Source organism: Haliotis rubra, unplaced genomic scaffold (genome assembly GCF_003918875.1).
Source record: "Haliotis rubra isolate DU_JTF1 unplaced genomic scaffold, ASM391887v1 Scf460, whole genome shotgun sequence".
Taxonomy (NCBI): Eukaryota; Metazoa; Mollusca; class Gastropoda; order Lepetellida; family Haliotidae; genus Haliotis; species Haliotis rubra.
This window is the reverse complement of record NW_025767147.1, coordinates 100,737-120,334: the sequence shown is the minus strand read 5'-3', so window position 1 is coordinate 120,334 and position 19,598 is coordinate 100,737. Positions and strand designations below refer to the sequence as shown.

At 42.7% G+C, this 19,598-nt stretch overlaps 1 protein-coding gene across 1 annotated transcript; it reads left to right on the top strand.

The window, feature by feature from the left end:
* The first annotated feature begins 727 nt into the window (after nucleotides 1-727).
* LOC124290285 (snaclec anticoagulant protein subunit A-like) lies at nucleotides 728-13,613 on the top strand. Its single transcript, XM_046726997.1, has 3 exons — nucleotides 728-1,075; nucleotides 6,934-7,110; nucleotides 13,325-13,613. The coding sequence occupies exons 1-3, from the start codon at nucleotides 811-813 to the stop codon at nucleotides 13,567-13,569; spliced, it is 687 nt and encodes a 228-aa protein (XP_046582953.1). The 5' UTR covers nucleotides 728-810; the 3' UTR covers nucleotides 13,570-13,613.
* The last annotated feature ends 5,985 nt before the right edge of the window (nucleotides 13,614-19,598 follow it).

The window sequence follows — 19,598 nt, the reverse complement described above, 5'->3', positions numbered from 1 at the left end:
AAGTCATGTAAAGGAGTGGTAGTGATACTATAATGCACTGAATCAGAAATAACTGCATGGTTATCATTATTTGCAGACAATAAACATTCGTTCCTGCCTACTTTGTGTAAACAATCGTAACTTTTATCGATTGATCGACAATAGACTTGAGGATCACCATTTCGCTTCAGCGTATTCCTTTCCACAACAGACATTTCCAGCATGTCTTTAAATTTACATTCAATGTAACAACTTAATCCCTCTCCAGCCAAATATTTCTCAAATCCACAATACAATCCTTGTATAATAAAAAAAACCAATTCAACACCTTATTATATCTGTGAAAAAAATGATCGAATCCATAAAACAAGCCTTAAGTCAAAACCCATTTCAGTGAGTAGACACGCCACCATTACTTAATTAGCAAACTTGATGTGAAACGTTATGAAGCTATGTGTGCTTATTTACAATGTCCCATGGAGTAAGGAATGAAGATTGGTTCTTTAAGAGCAGTTGTAATCTACGCAATCCTCAGTTTTGTGCGATGCGATGCACACTGTTCCTTCACTATGGTGTGATTAAGAGGACACCATCAACATTAAGGCCTTTTATAATCATTATATCACCTCTCATCATGCACCAATGATTTCTCCTTTATGACAACTGGGGTTCGAGTCAGTCACTAGGGCTGCATCTTGAGTCCTAACCGGCAGGATCATGTATCCTCTAGGTGGGAATTTTAGGTGTTCAGTTTTCCTTCAAAACAATTTTCCTTGACAACAAGTATCATGTGATTGTCATATGCTAAGATCATGAAATATACTCATATATATGACGACTATACTCAAAGATAACACTTTGATAATGGGTTTAACAATGGTTCTTGTGCTTTATGGGATACAACTTGCCTCCCTACCACCCGGTGTCCCCGTCTCTTCAAGAGGCGACTGTGTGTCTAACTGTTACCTTCAGAGGAACTGCTCATCTGTCTTCCATGATGGCAGCACCAACAAGTGTCAGCTTTCTGCCGAGGTGTTCCTGCAACAGGACTTTACAAGCACACCAAACAACATGCAGTATTTGGAATGGAGAAGAGGTATGTTCAAACCTTACTATGCTCACATATAACACATATATTACATCATATATCACATATATATCGTCTGCAGGTAAAGGTATAAGTTAGGAGACTGACTGACTGAGTTTGGTTTTACGCCGCTTTTAGCAATATTCCAGCAACATCACGGCGGGGGACACCAGAAATGGGCTTCACACATTGTACCCATGTGGGGATTCAAACCCGGGTCTTCGGCGTGACGAGCCAACGCTTTAACCACTAGTCTACCCCACCGCACCTTATAAGTTAGGAGAGGTTAGAGAGGGATAATGATGTCTTTCCATGATATTTTTTCTTTGCTCAAACAAGATTGAAATTATCAATTCTCACAGATAGGTTTTGGCATCAGTCTATCACTCATTTTAATCCAGTGATTATCTTGCATACTTTACAAACTGATAAAATGAAATGATATGGGAGACTGAATCGTAACCTTACTCATGGCCAAAGGAATTTCTCTCTCACACATCCTGGAGACCCGGAAGATCCGGGTTATAATTGGTCTTCAGTAACCCATGCTTGTCGTAAGAGGCGCCTAACGGGATCGGGTGGTCAGGCTTGCTGACTCTGTTGACACGTGTCATCGTATCCCAATTGCGTAGATTGATGCTCATGCCGTTGATCACTGGAGTGTCTTGACCAGACTCGATTATTGACAGACCGCTGCCACATAGCTGGAATATTGCTGTGGCGGAAAACTCATCTCACTCACTCACTCTTACATCGTGGAATAGACTAGTCTTTTTTGGAAGTTGCTCCTTGAATGTATGGTGATGTTAAACATTAAGCAGACAACATATTGTTGTGTGAAAATGACAATAAATGTCCCTGATGTACCAGGATTAATAGACCCAACATATCACCCATTGTCTGTCATTCTCATCCTAAAGTAGCATCACTCCCATCCCCTTCCTAGGACCTTGATAAGTCTACCTTCCCTTTCCTAGGACCTTGATATGTCTACCATCCCTTTCCTAGGACCTTGATATGTCTACCATCCCTTTTTAATCACAGTCATGCTTCACACAGTCACTTGTCTCCCATTCCGATTCTACCCACAGTCACATGACTCCATCCTCATCCGACAAACAGTCTCTATTCCTCATCCTACACTTGTCTCTCATTCCCTTCTTACACATAGTCAAATGTCTCCCATTCCGCTCTTACGCCAAGCCAATGTCTCCCATTCCGCTCGTACACATAGTCAAATGTCTCCCATTCCGCTCTTACACACAGTCAAATGTCTCCCATTCCGCTCTTACACACAGTCAAATGTCTCCCATTCCGCTCTTACACACAGTCACATGTCTCCCATTCCGCTCTTACGCACAGTCAAATGTTTCCTATTCCGCTCTTACACACAGTCAAATGTCTCCAATTCGGCTCTTACACACAGTCAAATGTCTCCCATTCCGGTCTTACGCACAGTCAAATGTCCCCCATTCCGCTCTTAAGTACAGTCAAATGTCTCCCATTCCGCTCGTACACACAGTCACATGTCTCCCATTCCGCTCTTACGCACACTTAAATGTCTCCCATTCCGCTCTTACACACAGTCACATGTCTCCCATTCCGCTCTTACGCACAGTTAAATGTCTCCCATTCCACTCGAACACACAGTCACAAGTCTCCCATTCCGCTCTTACGCATAGTCAAATGTCACCCATTCCGCTCTTACACACAGTCACATGTCTCCCATTCCGCTCTTAAGCACAGTCACATGTCTCCCATTCCGCTCATACGCACAGTCAAATGTCTCCCATTCCGCTCGTACACACAGTCACATGTCTCCCATTCCGCTCTTACGCACAGTTAAATGTCTCCCATTCCGCTCTTACACACAGTCAAATGTATCGCATCCCGCTCTTACACACAATCAAATGTCTCCCATTCCGCTCTTACACACAGTCAAATGTCTCCAATCCCGCTCTTACACACTGTCAAATGTCTCCCATTCCGCTCTTACACACTGTCAAATGTCTCCCATTCCGCTTTCACATGTCACATGCACTCACAAATGTCTCCCATTCCGCTCGCACACAGTCAAATGTTATGCTCTTACTGTCAAATGTCTCCCATTCCGCTCGTACACACAGTCAAATGTCTCCCATCCCGCTCTTACGCACTGTCAAATGTCTCCCATTCCGCTCTTACACACAGTCAAATGTACACACAGTTAAATGTCTCCTCCCATTCCGCTCTTACACACAGTCAAATGTCTCCCATCCCGCTCTCTGTCCCCCATTCCGCTCTTACACACAGTCAAATGTCTCCCATTCCGCTCTTACACACAGTCAAATGTCTCCCATTCCGCTCTTACACACAGTTACATGTCTCCCATTCCGCTCTTACACACAGTCAAATGTCTCCCATTCCGCTCTTACACACAGTCAAATGTCTCCCATTCCGCTCTTACACATAGTCAAATGTCTCCCATTCCGCTCTTACACACAGTCAAATGTCTCCCATCCCGCTCTTACACATAGTTAAATGTCTCCCATCCCGCTCTTACACACAGTCAAATGTCTCCCATTCCGCTCTTACACATAGTCAAATGTCTCACATCGCGCTCTTACACACAATCGAATGTCTCCCATCCCGCTCTTACACACAATCGAATGTCTCCCATCCCGCTCTTACACACAGTCGAATGTCTCCAATCCCGCTCTTACACACAATCGAATGTCTCCGATCCCGCTCTTACACACAATCGAATGTCTGCCATCCCGCCATTACACATAGTCAAATGTCTCCCATTCCGCCCTTACACACAGTCAAATGTCTCCCATCCCGCCATTACACACACAGTCAAATGTCTCCCATTCCGCTCTAACACTCTTACAGACAGTCAAATGTCTCCCATCCCACTCTTACACACAGTCAAATGTCTCCCATCCTGCTCAAATGTCTCATTCCGCTCTTACAAATGTCTCCCATCCCGCTCTTACATAGTCAAATGTCTCCCATTCCGCTCTTACACATAGTCAAATGTCTCACATCCCGCTCTTACACATAGTCAAATATCAGTCAAGTCAAATGTCTCCCTCTTACCAAATGCTCCCATTCCGCTCTTACACACAATCAAATGTCTCCCATCCCGCTCTTACACAGTCAAATGTCTCCCATCCCGCTCTTACACATAGTCAAATGTCTCCCTCTTACCATAGTCAATTATCTCCCATCCGCTCTTACAAATTTCTCAAATCGCGTCTTACACACAGTCAATGTCTCCCATTCCGCTCTTACTCATAGTCAAATGTCTCCAATCCCGCTCTTACACATAGTCAAATGTCTCCCATCCCGCTCTTACACATAGTCAAATGTCTCACATCGCGCTGTTACACATAGTAAATTGACCCTTTGATGATACTACTTGTTAAGAAGCTCTCCTAATGGACTACTGCAGTGTTTGTTCAATGTCACATATTCAAGCTAAAAGACGGCTCTGCAATATTAAGCCAGAGAAAGAACCTTTCCACTGTATGGGAATATTGGAAGGTCTGTGTATCAACATGCGTATATAGGTGTACGAACATGCAGTATACATGGGTGTCACGTTCACGTGAATATAAACAAAGTGACTACTTATCAACAATCAAGTGAACTTGATGGCATTAACGCTTAACAAATTCATTTGTTAAGAAAGAATTGTCATGTAGCAATGATCAGGTTCATGGTGTTTCTGAGGCTTAAAAACAAAACGGAATCTGCGAGTTACAACAATTATGTGAAAGGCCATTGGGCATAAATCTCGCAGTTGACTATGCCACTGAAGGGTTGCTCCTAAATGTTTGTGAAAGGATACTTCGTTGACAATAGCCTTATCAATTATCAAATGTGGTTTTACTTTTACGCACAAACTGGATTGAAATCCAGCGTATGGTGTAAACTGTCATCTGTCGAATACAGAATGCGTAATAGATTCCAATAGTCTAAACGAACCTCTTAGATAGTTGCCCGAAATTATCTTGTTTCAATTTCTCGGTAGGTGCTAATAGTGAGTGGGTGAGAGAGTTTTATTTGGCGTCACATCGGCAATATGTCAGCCATATAGTGACGAGAACAATTTAATTTATACCACTATTAAAATCAATAAATTCAGAACGTAAAAACCTGTCATCGAAGGACAGTTAAAATAATAGAGTATCACAGATATATAAATTTTAAACTAGTACGCTATCGTAAAATTAAATCACTATAGACAGTACAAAATCAGAACGGACTTAAGATCACCAACAACTGAAGGTAGCTGACCATACTAGAGTCCATATGGACTTACATGAGGTAGGTGCATTAACCAACGAACTCTCTTATTCCGTGGCAGTGGCAGTAATGGTGATATTATCAGCACATGAGCGTTCATCAGTCGAGTTAAAGGAGACGATACTTGTAGTAAATGCCATGCCACATATTTAGGTATGACCGTCCCGGATCAAGGACAAGTTTCACAAGCAATATCTGTACCCGTTATTAGTATATTAGTTCCAATAAACTGATCTTTCAGCTCGATAGTAGTGAGTGAGTTAAAATTTAAGGTCACCTCGGCATTATTTCAGCCATAGAGTGGCGAGAAAGGTTGTACATACACAATAAATACAAGTACTTAAATAACCAGTCATCGACGGATGGTAAAATAATTTGAGTATCACGAAAAGAGGCTCGATGGTATGGCAAATCAATTAACTTCGTTGTTGATAAACAAATGGGGTCTTCTCAATTGACAGTTGCTCCAAGAAGGCGATTTGTAGGTGTGCGGAATGCTCGCATGACACTGAGGGCAATTGCAAGAGATGACTTCTTTGAGAAGCATTTTAGAACACATAGGCAGAACACAAAAACCGTTAAAAATTTCTTCACCAAACCTTGCACATAGATAGGTTAAGGTGAAGTGGTGCCTTTTGGTAGTTTTGGATTTCTGAATGAAATAGTTTTTCGTTTCCTTGACAAAATGTTTTACTTTGACTGAAATTGGTGGTAGTGTTCCTTTCCGGAGCGGAACTTACAAAAACTTTCAGTACTCTAATTCCACTTTGTGGGTATTCAAGAACAAAGTGACATAAATCAACAGTACCACTCTATTTCTGTATCAGCATTACTGAGGTACATCAAACCATGGAAGCGCTGAGGCAGTCTGTTGATACAAGCATGCTGGTATATGAATAGTTTTCATATATTTGTTAGATCAATGTGATGAACAATGTAACATTGACATAGTTATAACTTGTTGACATTTTCATGAAGAGTATTTTACCATTTCTGGGATCTTGATGGCTTTGTCTTCTTCTTGTATTTACAAACAAACGGCGTTACAACCAACCAATCATCCAAGCATAGTTGAAATATCTCGCATGTTTATGCCTTTAACAAACATTTGATGGGGTGACAATATGACAACACGAACTATTTGGACGCAGGTCGCATGGTTGCTCTTTTGTAGAATTCAAAATATTACTCAAAGCTTCACAAGGCGAAACCTTCACAAGGCGACACATATGGCTCTTTCATTATTCTTGATCCTTTTCCCTTGATTTTGTAAGGGCGACAATGCGATAATATCCCTTCAAAGATTTCATAGACTTCTGTGTGAAAGAGGTGATCTTTATCATGACAAATTATTCTTCTTCCTCATATGACTATGCCCACGCTTTCAAATACTTGTAATTCTACAAAAATATGTCAATGCAACAGTTTTCAAATATGTCACCTTATCAAAATGTGTCAGAAATGTGTTAAAATGCAGCAACGCGTCAATATCCCTTCTAGGAATCCATAGACATCTGTGTGCATCACACTTCATCTGAGTTTTTTCACTATGACGGTATACTGTTCTTCCTCAGATGACTGCGACAAGGGCTACACGTGGTACCGAAGCCTAGGCCTCTGCTACAAGATCTACAACTCAACAGAAACCTGGTTCCAAGCCAACCATACATGCAATCAAGACGGCGGATATCTCATCAAAGTGGACAGTACTGGCATCAATGAATTTATGAACAAGATATCGGATTATTATTGTAGGTTGCTAATGGGCAATAAAATTCCAACTAAATATCTGAAGTTTTTAAAGTCATAGACAGACATGGAAGTCAAACATCAACAGATTCGAGCACACATATATACAAAATATGTATCCGAAACACTTTACTACAAGCAACAAATTGTTTATATGCTTTTATGAGGGTGGTTTTCATTCTAAAGTCAATTATTTAGAATCTCCAATTGTGACTATAGCATCAGCATGTATTTGTTTCAGCAGTATTAGAGCTGTATGATGTTGTGTGTAAACTAATCGAGATTTGACCAGGCAATCAAGTGATTGTCACCATGCGCTACAAGTAAACATAGAAAGTGTAGATTACCTCATTTGACGAGAGAATTGTTTCGCCAGTGCAACAAAGAGCTCTAAAACACCCATGGTATAAATATATATACCCAACCTAGTTATCCCTAATACAACGAGTATAGTTATGTTATATCTTTTGCTTGGTCCTTGCCACAATCATCAGTTTGTCGAATATTTGACTTTCCTAATAATAATAATAATAGGAATAATGATAAGCTGGTTTTCTTACTGGGTTACTGGGTTACAGACAAACCAGGAGCAAACCGTCTATTAACTCCGCTGCCCAGTCAGCCTTCCTCCGGTAGTCAAACCAACCTTACTGGAGATGGGACTTGCCCAGGAGAAGGCACGGCACCCGATCAAGAATATCTTGGTCAAACCATCTGATAACCACACTACTAGAGTGTGCAAGAGCGACATGATGGCCTGCAAACCCATGAATAAACGGCAAGTCGCTTAAGCTGCATTGGGACAATGCCATGCCCATGTATGCTTTCCTGATGCAGCATAATCTGCGAGATCAATCCCGGTGGCTTAAAAATCTCATGCCCCGTGAGCCAGTTCAACCCACAACTGGTGCCCGTCAGGAACCTTTGCATAAGCAGAATGCTCAAGTAGCAGCAGATCCAAAGCTTCTGTTGGACGTCCGCGTTAACCTCTCTCCTCTTCCTGATGGAAACTCTACCGGTGTAGAGCCAATTGGCCCCGAAATTTCGGACCCTCACTCTTTCTCTTCCTCAGTTGCAGATCTTTCCGAAAATCGTGTGTATATTTTGTTTCATTCTATACTGAACATCATTGAAAACGCACCACCTGTAAATTTTGAAATATGGTAATAGGATTGTTTTTAAAGTGAAAATGAACGTTGAAAATGTTGTTAATAACACAAAAGATAGTAAATAATGCTGTACAGTAAAGAACGAATTACCCGAACACATCATGGAACACATCAAATGACAACAACAATATACATGCACAACACACACGAAAAGCACAAATTGCATGCGTAAAACATGCTTATTAGGGGTATAAATGACCGTCGGCAAAAAAACGTTCTCATTTTAGCTGTATCTTCGCAAGTAAAGTTTATCTTGCAATGCCAAGATTGTCACCAGAGGAACGACAACGAGAGTTGGGCATGTTGCAGGTTGGCACATCAAGCAGAATTATTGCCGAACGATTTGGTTACCACCATTCCACCATCATAAGACTTGCCAACAGGTACCAACAAACAGGAACCACCAGGGACCGCCAACGTCCTGGCCAGGCACGTGTTACCACCCCTCGCCAAGATGGAGACATTGTTCGGCGTCATATTCGGGATCGTACGTTGCCGGCTGCCAGAACCTCCAACGCTGTCCAAGGCCGACGTGGTTTGATCAGAGCTTCCACCGTCCGACGCCGTCTCCGTGCGGCCGGATTACGGAGTCGACGCCCTTATGTTGGACCCATCCTGACTGACAGACATCGCCGTGAACGCCGACGATGGGCTGAACAGCATCGTTTGTGGTTGTTACGATGTTGGCATGGTATTGTGTTCTCCGACGAGTCACGCTTTCATTTGCGAAATGCTGACGGGCGTCTACGGGTATGGCGTCGACGGGGAGAACGTTACCATCAGGACTGTGTTGTACAAACAGATCGTTGGGGTGGAGGCAGCATTATGGTGTGTGTGGGTGCGTGTGGGTGTGTGTGGATCAGTTATCATAACAAAACCGCTCTGGTAGTTTGTCGTGGCAGAGTGAATGCCCTTTACTACCGTGACACCATTCTTCAGAACAACGTCGTTCCCTTCTTTAACCAACATCAAGATCTGCACACATTCCAGCAGGACAATGCTCGAGCGCACACTGCACATGTTGAAACACAGTTTCAGTGTCTCCCATTGAACACTTGTGGGATTACATCGGCCAACGCCTCTCACGTCGCCCACAGATCAACCTTGGAGAACTTGAGAATGCCTTGCAACAAGAGTGGAATGCATTGCCTCAAAACAGTATTCAGAGACTTATCAGTTCAATGAGGAGACGTTGCACAACTTGTGTTGCCGCTAACGGTGGTCATACACGTTACTGACTTTCCAATTTGACTCCATCTTTCTTTCATGGTCAGCTGAATTAAAACGTCACTGCTTTGCTGGATTGGTTCTTGTTTCTTTTCTTTACTAATCATTGGACTACAAAAGTATGTAAAAATCCAAACTAATGTTCAGTATATTTATGATGAAATATCCGATTTACCTTTAGAAAAGCGGAGGCCAATTAAACAAACAACTGAATCTTTTCCCAAAACTGAAATTAATTGATTAAATGATATTATATCTATGAAACTTTCCGCGGACTGTTCAGTACATGAAGTAAATTGCTGTGTCTATGCTGCCTCTCGAACCGTGGAGGAACTTCACACGGTTTCCAAAGTTATAAGAAAGTTACCAAAGAAAAAACAGTTTCAAGTAACACTGATGGAAACTAGAAAATACATTTCCTCGATAGAGCTGTGCCTGAAGTTAAGATCACCAGGGAATCCCATGTCTAAACGACAAAAGGCTATTTGGAGAAAATTAAAATTACAGTATAAGACAACGAAAGAAAACATACTTCTCCAAATTGTCGATTCCCTAAAGGCAAAAATAAAGCTTTGGACTGAAAGAAAGAAAAAATGGGAAAAGAAAATTCATCAAACAAAAAAATATTTTTAGAAATAATGAAAAACACTTCTACAGGCAACTTTAAACAAACGGTGATGGTGAGCATGATAAACGGCCTCCCATGGAAGCCAATGAAAGGTTCTGGAAACAGCTGTGGTCTGTACCCGACGACTGTAACCTTGAGGCACCATGGGTCCGTGATTATGACCATGCAATGCATAAGAAACTAACTAGGACGTTTGTCTGTTACGTCTCACCAGATTGCCTGAAAAGTGTTATCAAAACGTCCACATCTAATACAGCTCCAGGGCCTGATGGCATTCGAAACCGGTACTGGAAACTATTCTCCTGTGTCCAAACACCATTACTTCACTGTTACAGTTCTCCCGTGGACCCAGGGGATGTTCCTCCATGGTTCTGCGAAGGTCGCACAATACTCCTTCCCAAAAAAGGAGACTTGACTGATCCCAAAAAGTTCCACCCTATCACATGTTTGAATACTCAATACAAATTATTCACACCTTATTTGACAAATCTCGTGTCATCATACTGCTCTGCTAATGATATAATGTATAGAGAGCAGAAGGGATCAAGAAAGGGTTGTTGGGGGTTCAAGGATCAACTTCTTGTACAGAAAATGATTTAGGGAGAGGCTGAAACATATCACCGCAACCTCTCCATGTTTTGGATTGACTACAAAAAAAGCATACGACTCTGTCCCTCATAAATGGATTCTTTAGTTTCTTCATTGTATTGACCTCCCGGAGCGACTACTTGATTTACTCAAGTCTTTAATGAGTTGCTGGTCGACTCAACTTGAGATGTACTCGTAAGGGCAGGTGCAGACTTCGGAATCTATTCCAATCAGAAGGGGAATTTTCCAGGGGGACTCCTTCAGTCCTTTGCTTTTTTGTTTGTCTCAAAATCCTTTGAGCTTTCTGCTCAACAGAGAGGAGGGTTACCATCCCCGGACCATCCTCAGCAAAGATCCCCAACACCCCTTACTCATCTCCTTTACATGGATGACATCGAGCTCCTTGCCAAAGGAGACACCAATTTGACAGAACAGGTTCTCCTTGTCGAGTCCTTTTCTAATGATACTGGCATGACATTTTGATTCGACAAATGTAATACTGTTCATTTGAAACATGGCAAGGTAGTTAATGGTGGTTCGGTCAAGTTACAGGGGGGAGGCGTTATTGAGCATCTTATGGAAGATCAGGCCTACATCTATCTTGGAATGCAAGTTCGAGACAAGTTCCAGAGTGCCCAAATTCAAGACAAACTTCGGGCCGAGTAAAAATCTCGCTTAAAGAAAATCTGGAGCTAAGAGCTAAATGCTCGAAACAAGGTCAAAGCCACCAATACTTTTGCTGTGCCAGTCCTTTCCTATTCCTTTGAGTAGTTTATTGGACAAAACAAGACATCCAGAGTCTTGACCTCCTGACCAGAAGGATCATGTCTGATAACAGAACCCAACACCCTCGGTCCTCTCTTAACCGTTTATATATGCCAATCAGTTCTGGAGGTCGGGGTTTGATTAATGTGGAGGCTCTTCATGATAGAATTTTATTGTGTACTTTGCACATATTAATTTATCGGATGATCCTCTGGTGATGCCTGTCAAGACTCATGATGAAAGCAAGGATCCCCACAGCTATTTTAAGCGTGCCAAAGTTGTTGGACAGAATCTGAAATTTGAGGTTGATTTTGTTGATGGCGTTGTACTGCTGGACGGTACAGTGATGGTAGTAAACCAGGTGAAGTTATTCACCAAGTCTGCTCAGAGTCGGTCTTTTGCGGAGAAGCTTTCTGAGAAGCCATTGCATCGTGTGTACATGCAGTGTGTGGAACAGAATAGCAATCCCACCGACGCCTTCGCCTGGATGAAGTCGGCTGGTCTTAAATGTGAAACTGAGGGCTTCCTTTTTGCTGCTCAGGACCAGTCACTTCCCACTCGTAATCGCCAAATGTGATTCTTAAGAAAATATCAATATGAAATGTCGAATATGTAATGTATTTACAGAGACTGTCCAGCACCTTGTCAGTGGATGCCCTTCTTTGGCACAAACAGCATATCTTAAACGACATGATGGCATGGCTCGTTACTTTTACTACCGTCTCCGCCATGTCTGTGGCTTTGACTCCGAGGTGGCTTTGACTCCGCATGCTAAATATGCGGACCTCGCCTTTGAAATTTCTCGCTTGCATCCCAAGTACACCATGCTCCCCATTGTTCTCGTTGCCCTTAGTTTGGTATCTCCTGATCTCTTGGCGCAGAGTGCCCGGGTTCTCCACCGGGAGCACAGCCCTTCTGACACTCTGCGTAATGCAGAAGGCTGCAGAGTTGGGGACCCTTCATATTCTCCGAAAGTACTTGGTGGGTTCGACCTAGCTGTGTTTTCTGGGAGAAGACCCATTTGCTGTCTGGGCTGCTTGTAGAGGGGGCAAGGGACGTGAGCTGATGATGAGCCTTACCAGCCTGACTGTGCCAGGATCACCCGAACCCTATCTGCTGCATTTTCATCATAACCTTTCATAATAATAATAGTGCCAGGATCACCCGAGCCCTCTCTGCTGCATACTATATTTAATCTTTAAAACATAAAAATACATTTGTAAAGCGCCTAATATCCACCTTACAGATGCTCAGTGGCGCTTAGACAGTGATAAAACTAGAACATATATACATTAATCAGAGAATGATTATCTACTGGTACACAGATAGAAAAAGGTGAGTCTTAAGCTCTGATTTAAAGGTGTCTCTAGGGGTTGTAATTCTGAGGTTTTGGGGAAGTGAATTCCAGAGTTGAGGGCTGATGAAAGAGAAGGCGCGCTCGAAACATCCATTTAGTGATTTTGGTTGAGTCAAGAGAGTCACTGGAGGATCTGAGATGCTGCTGAGGTGAGTAAGGGAAGATAAGTTCTTTGAGATAGGACTAGACAGTCGTGAGTCAGGGTGAGGAGTTTTAAGTTAATTCTTGCAGAGATGGGAAGCCAGTGAAGTGACTGAAGCACAGTAGAGGTATGTCATAGCGAGAAGAACGGGAGATACATCGGGCAGCTGAGTTCTGAATTCTTTCCTCTCATATATCTCCACATCTGACTGACAAATTGTCAGTACAAGTAATATGAATTCTGCCGGAGGTGATTACAAAACCATAGCCACATGCACGTCTTTGTTTCTCCAACTTCATTCAGCGCCAGCGTTAGTATATATCTGTGTTTGTGTTCACAGCTGTCTTTATCTGGCTGGGTGGTGTTCAAGATGATCTCAGTGGAAAGTGGACATGGACAGATGGAAGTGTCATCAGTCCAGCCTACTGGATGGATGGTCAACCAAGCACAGAATCAGAAAAGTGCATAGGAGTGCACAAAGTTTCTACAAACTTGATAAGAAGGTGGAATGATTTCCCCTGTATATTTTACCATATTTCCATGTTTGTGTGTCAGCTGCCTCTGAAAGAAAAGCCTTACTGTTGATAATGGGCAATAATACAATTGCTGTCAGCAACATATGCTCAAATATGATGCTGCAAACGTCAAACTAAACAGATTGCGGCACCCGAGGGGTACTGCACCAATTGATGCCACAAATCAAATATAGGAATCAAGCAGCAATGATTGCGGCACCCGAGGGGTACTGCACCAAGTGAAGCAAAAATCAAATATAGGAATCAAGCAGCAATGATTGCGGTACCCGAGGGGTACTGCACCAAGTGAAGCACAAATCAAATATAGGAATCAAGCAGCAATGATTGCGGCACCTGAGGGGTACTGCACCAAGTGAAGCACATATCAAATATAGGAATCAAGCAGCAATGATTGCGGCACCCGAGGGGTACTGCACCAAGTGAAGCACATATCAAATATAGGAATCAAGCAGCAATGATTGCGGCACCCGAGGGGTACTGCACCAAGTGAAGCACATATCAAATATAGGAATCAAGCAGCAATGATTGCGGCACCCGAGGGGTACTGCACCAAGTGAAGCACAAATCAAATATAGGAATCAAGCAGCAATGATTGCGGCACCCGAGGGGTACTGCACCAAGTGAAGCACATATCAAATATAGGAATCAAGCAGCAATGATTGCGGCACCCGAGGGGTACTGCACCAAGTGAAGCACATATCAAATATAGGAATCAAGCAGCAATGATTGCGGCACCCGAGGGGTACTGCACCAAGTGAAGCACAAATCAAATATAGGAATCAAGCAGCAATGATTGCAGCACCCCAGGGGTACTGCACCAAGTGATGCTACAAATCAAATATAGGAATCAAGCAGCAATGATTGCGGCACCCGAGGGGTACTGCACCAAGTGATGCCACAAATCAAATATAGGAATCAAGCAGCAATGATTGCGGCACCCGAGGGGTACTGCACCAAGTGATGCCACAAATCAAATATAGGAATCAAGCAGCAATGATTGCGGCACCCGAGGGGTACTGCACCAAGTGATGCCACAAATCAAACATAGGAATCAAGCAGCAATGATTGCGGCACCCCAGGGGTACTGCACCAAGTGAAGCACAAATCAAATATAGGAATCAAGCAGTAATGATTGTGACAACCAGGGGTACTGCACCAAGTGAAGCACAAATCATTAAGCAATAGCAATAGTGACAACCAAGGGTACTGCACTTAGTGATGCCACAAACCAACCATGTACTTAGCCTACTCACAGTTCATTTCACCTCTGCGGGTTTGGTCACACCGAGATGTCGCTGTAAGATGGCGGCCGGACTTGGAAAGCAGACCCACAGGGTCGAAAGCACAGCAATATTTCCCTTTACGAGCTCGCGTCGAAATCAGCCTCTTTTATGTATTAATGAGAAGTAAGAGAATTGGCCTTCTCCCAAACGATTACATTGCCTGTTCCTTATGCCGTGTGTGTAAAGGAGTGGTAATGACACAATAATGCACTGAATCAAGGATAACTGTATACTGATCATGTCGTTTGTAGACAATAGCCATTTGTTCCTGCCTCCTCTGTGTAAACAACCATAACTCTTCTCGATTGATCGACCATATTGAGCGCCTGTTCTTAGACCTGTATCTCATTGTTTATTGAATATAACAATCTAATTCCTCATTCGTAAAATAATTGTCGAATCCATAATACACTAATGATAATAATACAACAAAACTCAGTGATCAGACACCCCAACATACCTAATTAGCAAACTTGATGTGAAACATTCTAAGACAATGTTCTGTTTAAAAATGTGTTCTCGATTACCGATGCCATGTGCAATGCTAGCTCACTACGGTGCCAGTAAGAGTTGTCATCGTCAATAGGAAGATCTTTCCTAATCATTGTTCATCATGCACCTGTGCCAATGATTTATCCTTTGACACAACTGAGATTTGGGGTTTCCAATATTCGTTGATGATTCAATCTCAGAGCTGGCTGTGCAACCAAAATATCACTCAGCATATCACAAATGTCTTTTCTGATGTATGTAATGTTATTTTCACTAGAAACTGAAATGTTCAATCGAATTAGACTTAGCAATGAAATTAGCCATGTTATTTCTTATCAAACTCTGCATCTGGCCTTACTAGCTGCATAACGTGTCCTCTAACGGGGATATTCAAGGTGATCAAGTCATCAAGACACACGTTTCCCATCCCAACCCAACATGGTCACCCGATAGTGAATTGTTTCCAACCCCCACCAAGCACACTTCATGACTCCAAACCCGTACATCACACAACCACATGCTTCGCACCGCACACCCTACACAGTTACATGTTTCCAGTGCTGCCCTAAAGACACATGCCTACACCCTACACATGCAGTCACATGTTGTAAGCTGAAACACACCAGCATCATGTTTGATTCAAACGTCCAAACACAACAGACTAGTGCATGTGGAAGAAAGACTTGCCATGCAGCTTGTGGCAACATTTCCTTTAAAAGAAGCTACAGACAACATTGAAGCCTCACAACCTGTTCACCATGCGCTAACCGTTAAGCGCCAACGACAGGAGGGCCAATGCATGGTTACAGGACGGTAAATCCATAAGAAGTGCTGCTCGCCGTCTTCAGGTGTCTACCTCTGTGATTCACTCAAACTGAAGGAATTTTGGATCATTTGCTTCACTGCATGTTCCAACATGTCGTTTACAGTCCCCATTTAGCACACAAAAAGTTGCATTTACTGTAGAGTATAAATGGCCTCACCACGTTTAAGTTTAAATATGACAAACAAATTTTAAGGTGTTCCCATATTTTTGTTTGTAGTATTTTCCAGCTGAGGCGGTACTTCTAATTTTTGAGACAATTTATCATCGGACTATCTTTTGAAATCTATTTTCGACGTGACTATTCTACATGTAATCTTGTTGAAGTCTTATTTCTAACTGTTTTTGAAAGGATACCTCGCGAATAATATCGTTATCAGTTATCAAATCTGGTTTTACTGTTATGGATAAACTCGTCTTTGTAGAATGAAAAAATTAGCCCTGAAACCACTTAGATGACATCGAGATTCTAAACGCTTGAACCATACAAGCAGTTTAACCCTGATAATGTAGGACTGACGCTTATATATTATGCCTTTATGTCAAACATTATCGAAGGCCTTACTGATATCAACATTTGGGTTATATGAATACAAAATGCCATTTAGAAAGTGGTCCAGTGTAACATATGTTATATTTGGGATTGCACTTTCTCAGTAAAGTACAAATTCTAGTACTTTTGTTGGTCGAGTCACATGCGGGATTCGAACCCACGCCCTCAGAGTCGCCAGCACACAAACTCAGCCGCCTAACCCGTTGTCCATCTCAACGTGAAATGCGTCTTGGAATCCTGCGAACTATCGAGATACAGATTTAAACACAAAGAGCACCACTAGTCGTTGTCTTTCTCAACATCTTTGGAAATTGTCTTTTGTTCATGACTGATAGACGAGCTTGTGTTTGGCGCCCCAGACACACTCTATATGCACAGTGGAATAACTTGTAGCAAATAACCATTTGGCACAGGTTCATTGATGGCATCCTTGGCAGGGTTAATGTACCGCATTTCAATGACCTTCCCCAGAGCACAAGGCCAGTCTTCATGGACGTATGTGCCGTTGGTTATTACGTAGGTAAAAGGGCGCTGTCGGCCTACATATCGACTCACAACCCCACCCTACACAGCAAAATGTCCCCTACCCCTATCCTATACAGTCATATGTCTCCCATCCCGACCCTACAGAGTAACACTCTCCCACCCTACCCTACAGTCACATATCTTTCACCCCATCCAACAGAGATACATATTTCCCATCCAACCCTACACAGGCACATGTTTCCCAACCCCACCCTACAGTCGCATATCTTTCACCCCATCCAACAGAGACACATGTTTCCCATCCAACCCTACACAGGCACATGTTTCCCAACCCCACCCTACAGTCACATATCTTTCACCCCATCCAACAGAGACACATGTTTCCCATCCAACCCTACACAGGCACACGTTTCCCAACCCCACCCTACAGTCACATATCTTTCACCCCATCCAACAGAAACACATGTTTCCCATCCAACCCTACACAGGCACATGTTTCTCAACCCCACCCTACAGTCGCATATCTTTCACCCCATCCAACAGAGACACATGTTTCCCATCCAACCCTACACAGGCACACGTTTCCCAACCCCACCCTACAGTCACATATATTTCACCCCATCCAACAGAGACACATGTTTCCCATCCAACCCTACACAGGCACATGTTTCCCAACCCCACCCTACAGTCGCATATTTTTCACCCCATCCAACAGAGACACATGTTTCCCATCCAACCCTACACAGGCACATGCTTCCCAACCCAGCCGTACAGTCGCATGTCTCCCACAATCACCCAACACAGTAACATGACTCTCACCCACACCCTGTACAGTAACATACATGCTTATCAGTTTCACATGCCTCCCACCCCAAAGTTACATGTCTCCCACCCCCACCCTACCCAGTTACATGTTTCCACTGCAAGTTGAACCCTAAAGTCACATGTCTCCCAATAACACCCTACACAGTCAAATATATTCCACCCCACCCTACAGATTCACATGTCTCCCATCCCCATCCTACACAGCTAAATGTTTCCCAACCCACCCCAATCCCACGTGCACCGTAGACAGTCACCCTCCTTCAAACAACCTCTAATCTACAGATGTATGACGCTCACCAGACCGAAGTTGTTTTGTTCCGTTCTTCCAGTCGAGTTAATATTTCAAAACACTCATAGTCCCTAGTACAGTCCATACCTTCAGTTGTTGGCGATCTATAGTCTGTTTTATATTTAAGAAATACAGTTCGCTCTACCACCATGTTTAGTGTCATAAAGCACATTTTCGCCCTGAACTATTATAGTTAAAGTACGAGGACGCTTGATAACAGTTTGATGACGGTTTACGTTCGGATTAAATAACTTCTCTAAATTATTTTAATTACACCTGTGATTAACGTAAACCATATGGGGCAATATGAACGTCGCATTTCTACTATCAAAGTAAGTTTAGATCAGTACATCCAGATGAAGCTGAGTAATCAAGCGACATTCCACGATTGCATTGTGGGAATGTAAACATTAATAATAATAAAAATAGGGGTACTTTTATTGCGCAATACTTCATACCACAAAGGGGCATGCTCAAAGCGCGCACAAATGTTTAAAAACAAACACATCAAAAATTCATATGAATCAGTATTGTAGTAAATATGAGCTTGGAGAGAGTTACTGTTTGTATCGACTGTTTGAGGTTACGCTTGAACACTTGAAGAGATGGAGCTGTACGTAATTTAAGTGGAAGTGAGTTCCATAGTGCGGTTGCAACTGAAGCAAAAGAACGGGCACCAAATGTCTTGAGGTTGAAGGATGGAGGATCCAGCAGGTGTTGGTTACTGGATCTGAGGGCACGAGCGAGAGTGTATGGTGTGAGAAGATCACACAAGTATGAGGGAGCCGTGGAGTTAACACACTGGTAAGCGAGAGTGAGTACCTTGAAATCAATTCTTTCATGGATCCGTAACCAGTGTAAGGAATCCAGAATGAACTGTACATCACAGGACGGCTTAGAACGGCTAACAAGACGGGCAGCATTATTTTGGAGAGAGTGTAGGCGCTTATTGCAAACGTTACCGTGTTGCTGAAAACTTGTGAGTCGAACTGAGACATTTTAACCGTCGTAATACATAAAAGTAATGTTTCCACCAGTGTGAAGCAACTGCAAAAAAACAAGAAACGGGTTACAACGGAGTAGTTTACTGTAAGTAGTCCAGTCAAAATGTGACAAAACTTCCAAATAATTAGTACAGAAATGATTTGAGTGTTTTCAACATGTTTAATTCAGGTTGATCATAGGCACGAAGGTGACATAACTCAATACTGAGCATGATACAATCTAGTGATTCATTTTATATTCTACATGAATTGTTCAGGACATCAAGCTATTTGATTCAGCATCTCCGTAACATATGAACCCAGGACATATGAACCCATCCCCT

Excerpts from the sequence above, each read along its gene's own strand:
- LOC124290285 (XM_046726997.1), top strand. The coding sequence starts at position 811 with ATGACGACTATACTCAAAGATAACACTTTGATAATGGGTTTAACAATG. Across the intron at positions 1,076-6,933 it reads GTATTTGGAATGGAGAAGAG|ATGACTGCGACAAGGGCTAC; the intron begins GTATGTTCAAAC and ends GTTCTTCCTCAG. Across the intron at positions 7,111-13,324 it reads CAAGATATCGGATTATTATT|CTGTCTTTATCTGGCTGGGT; the intron begins GTAGGTTGCTAA and ends TTGTGTTCACAG.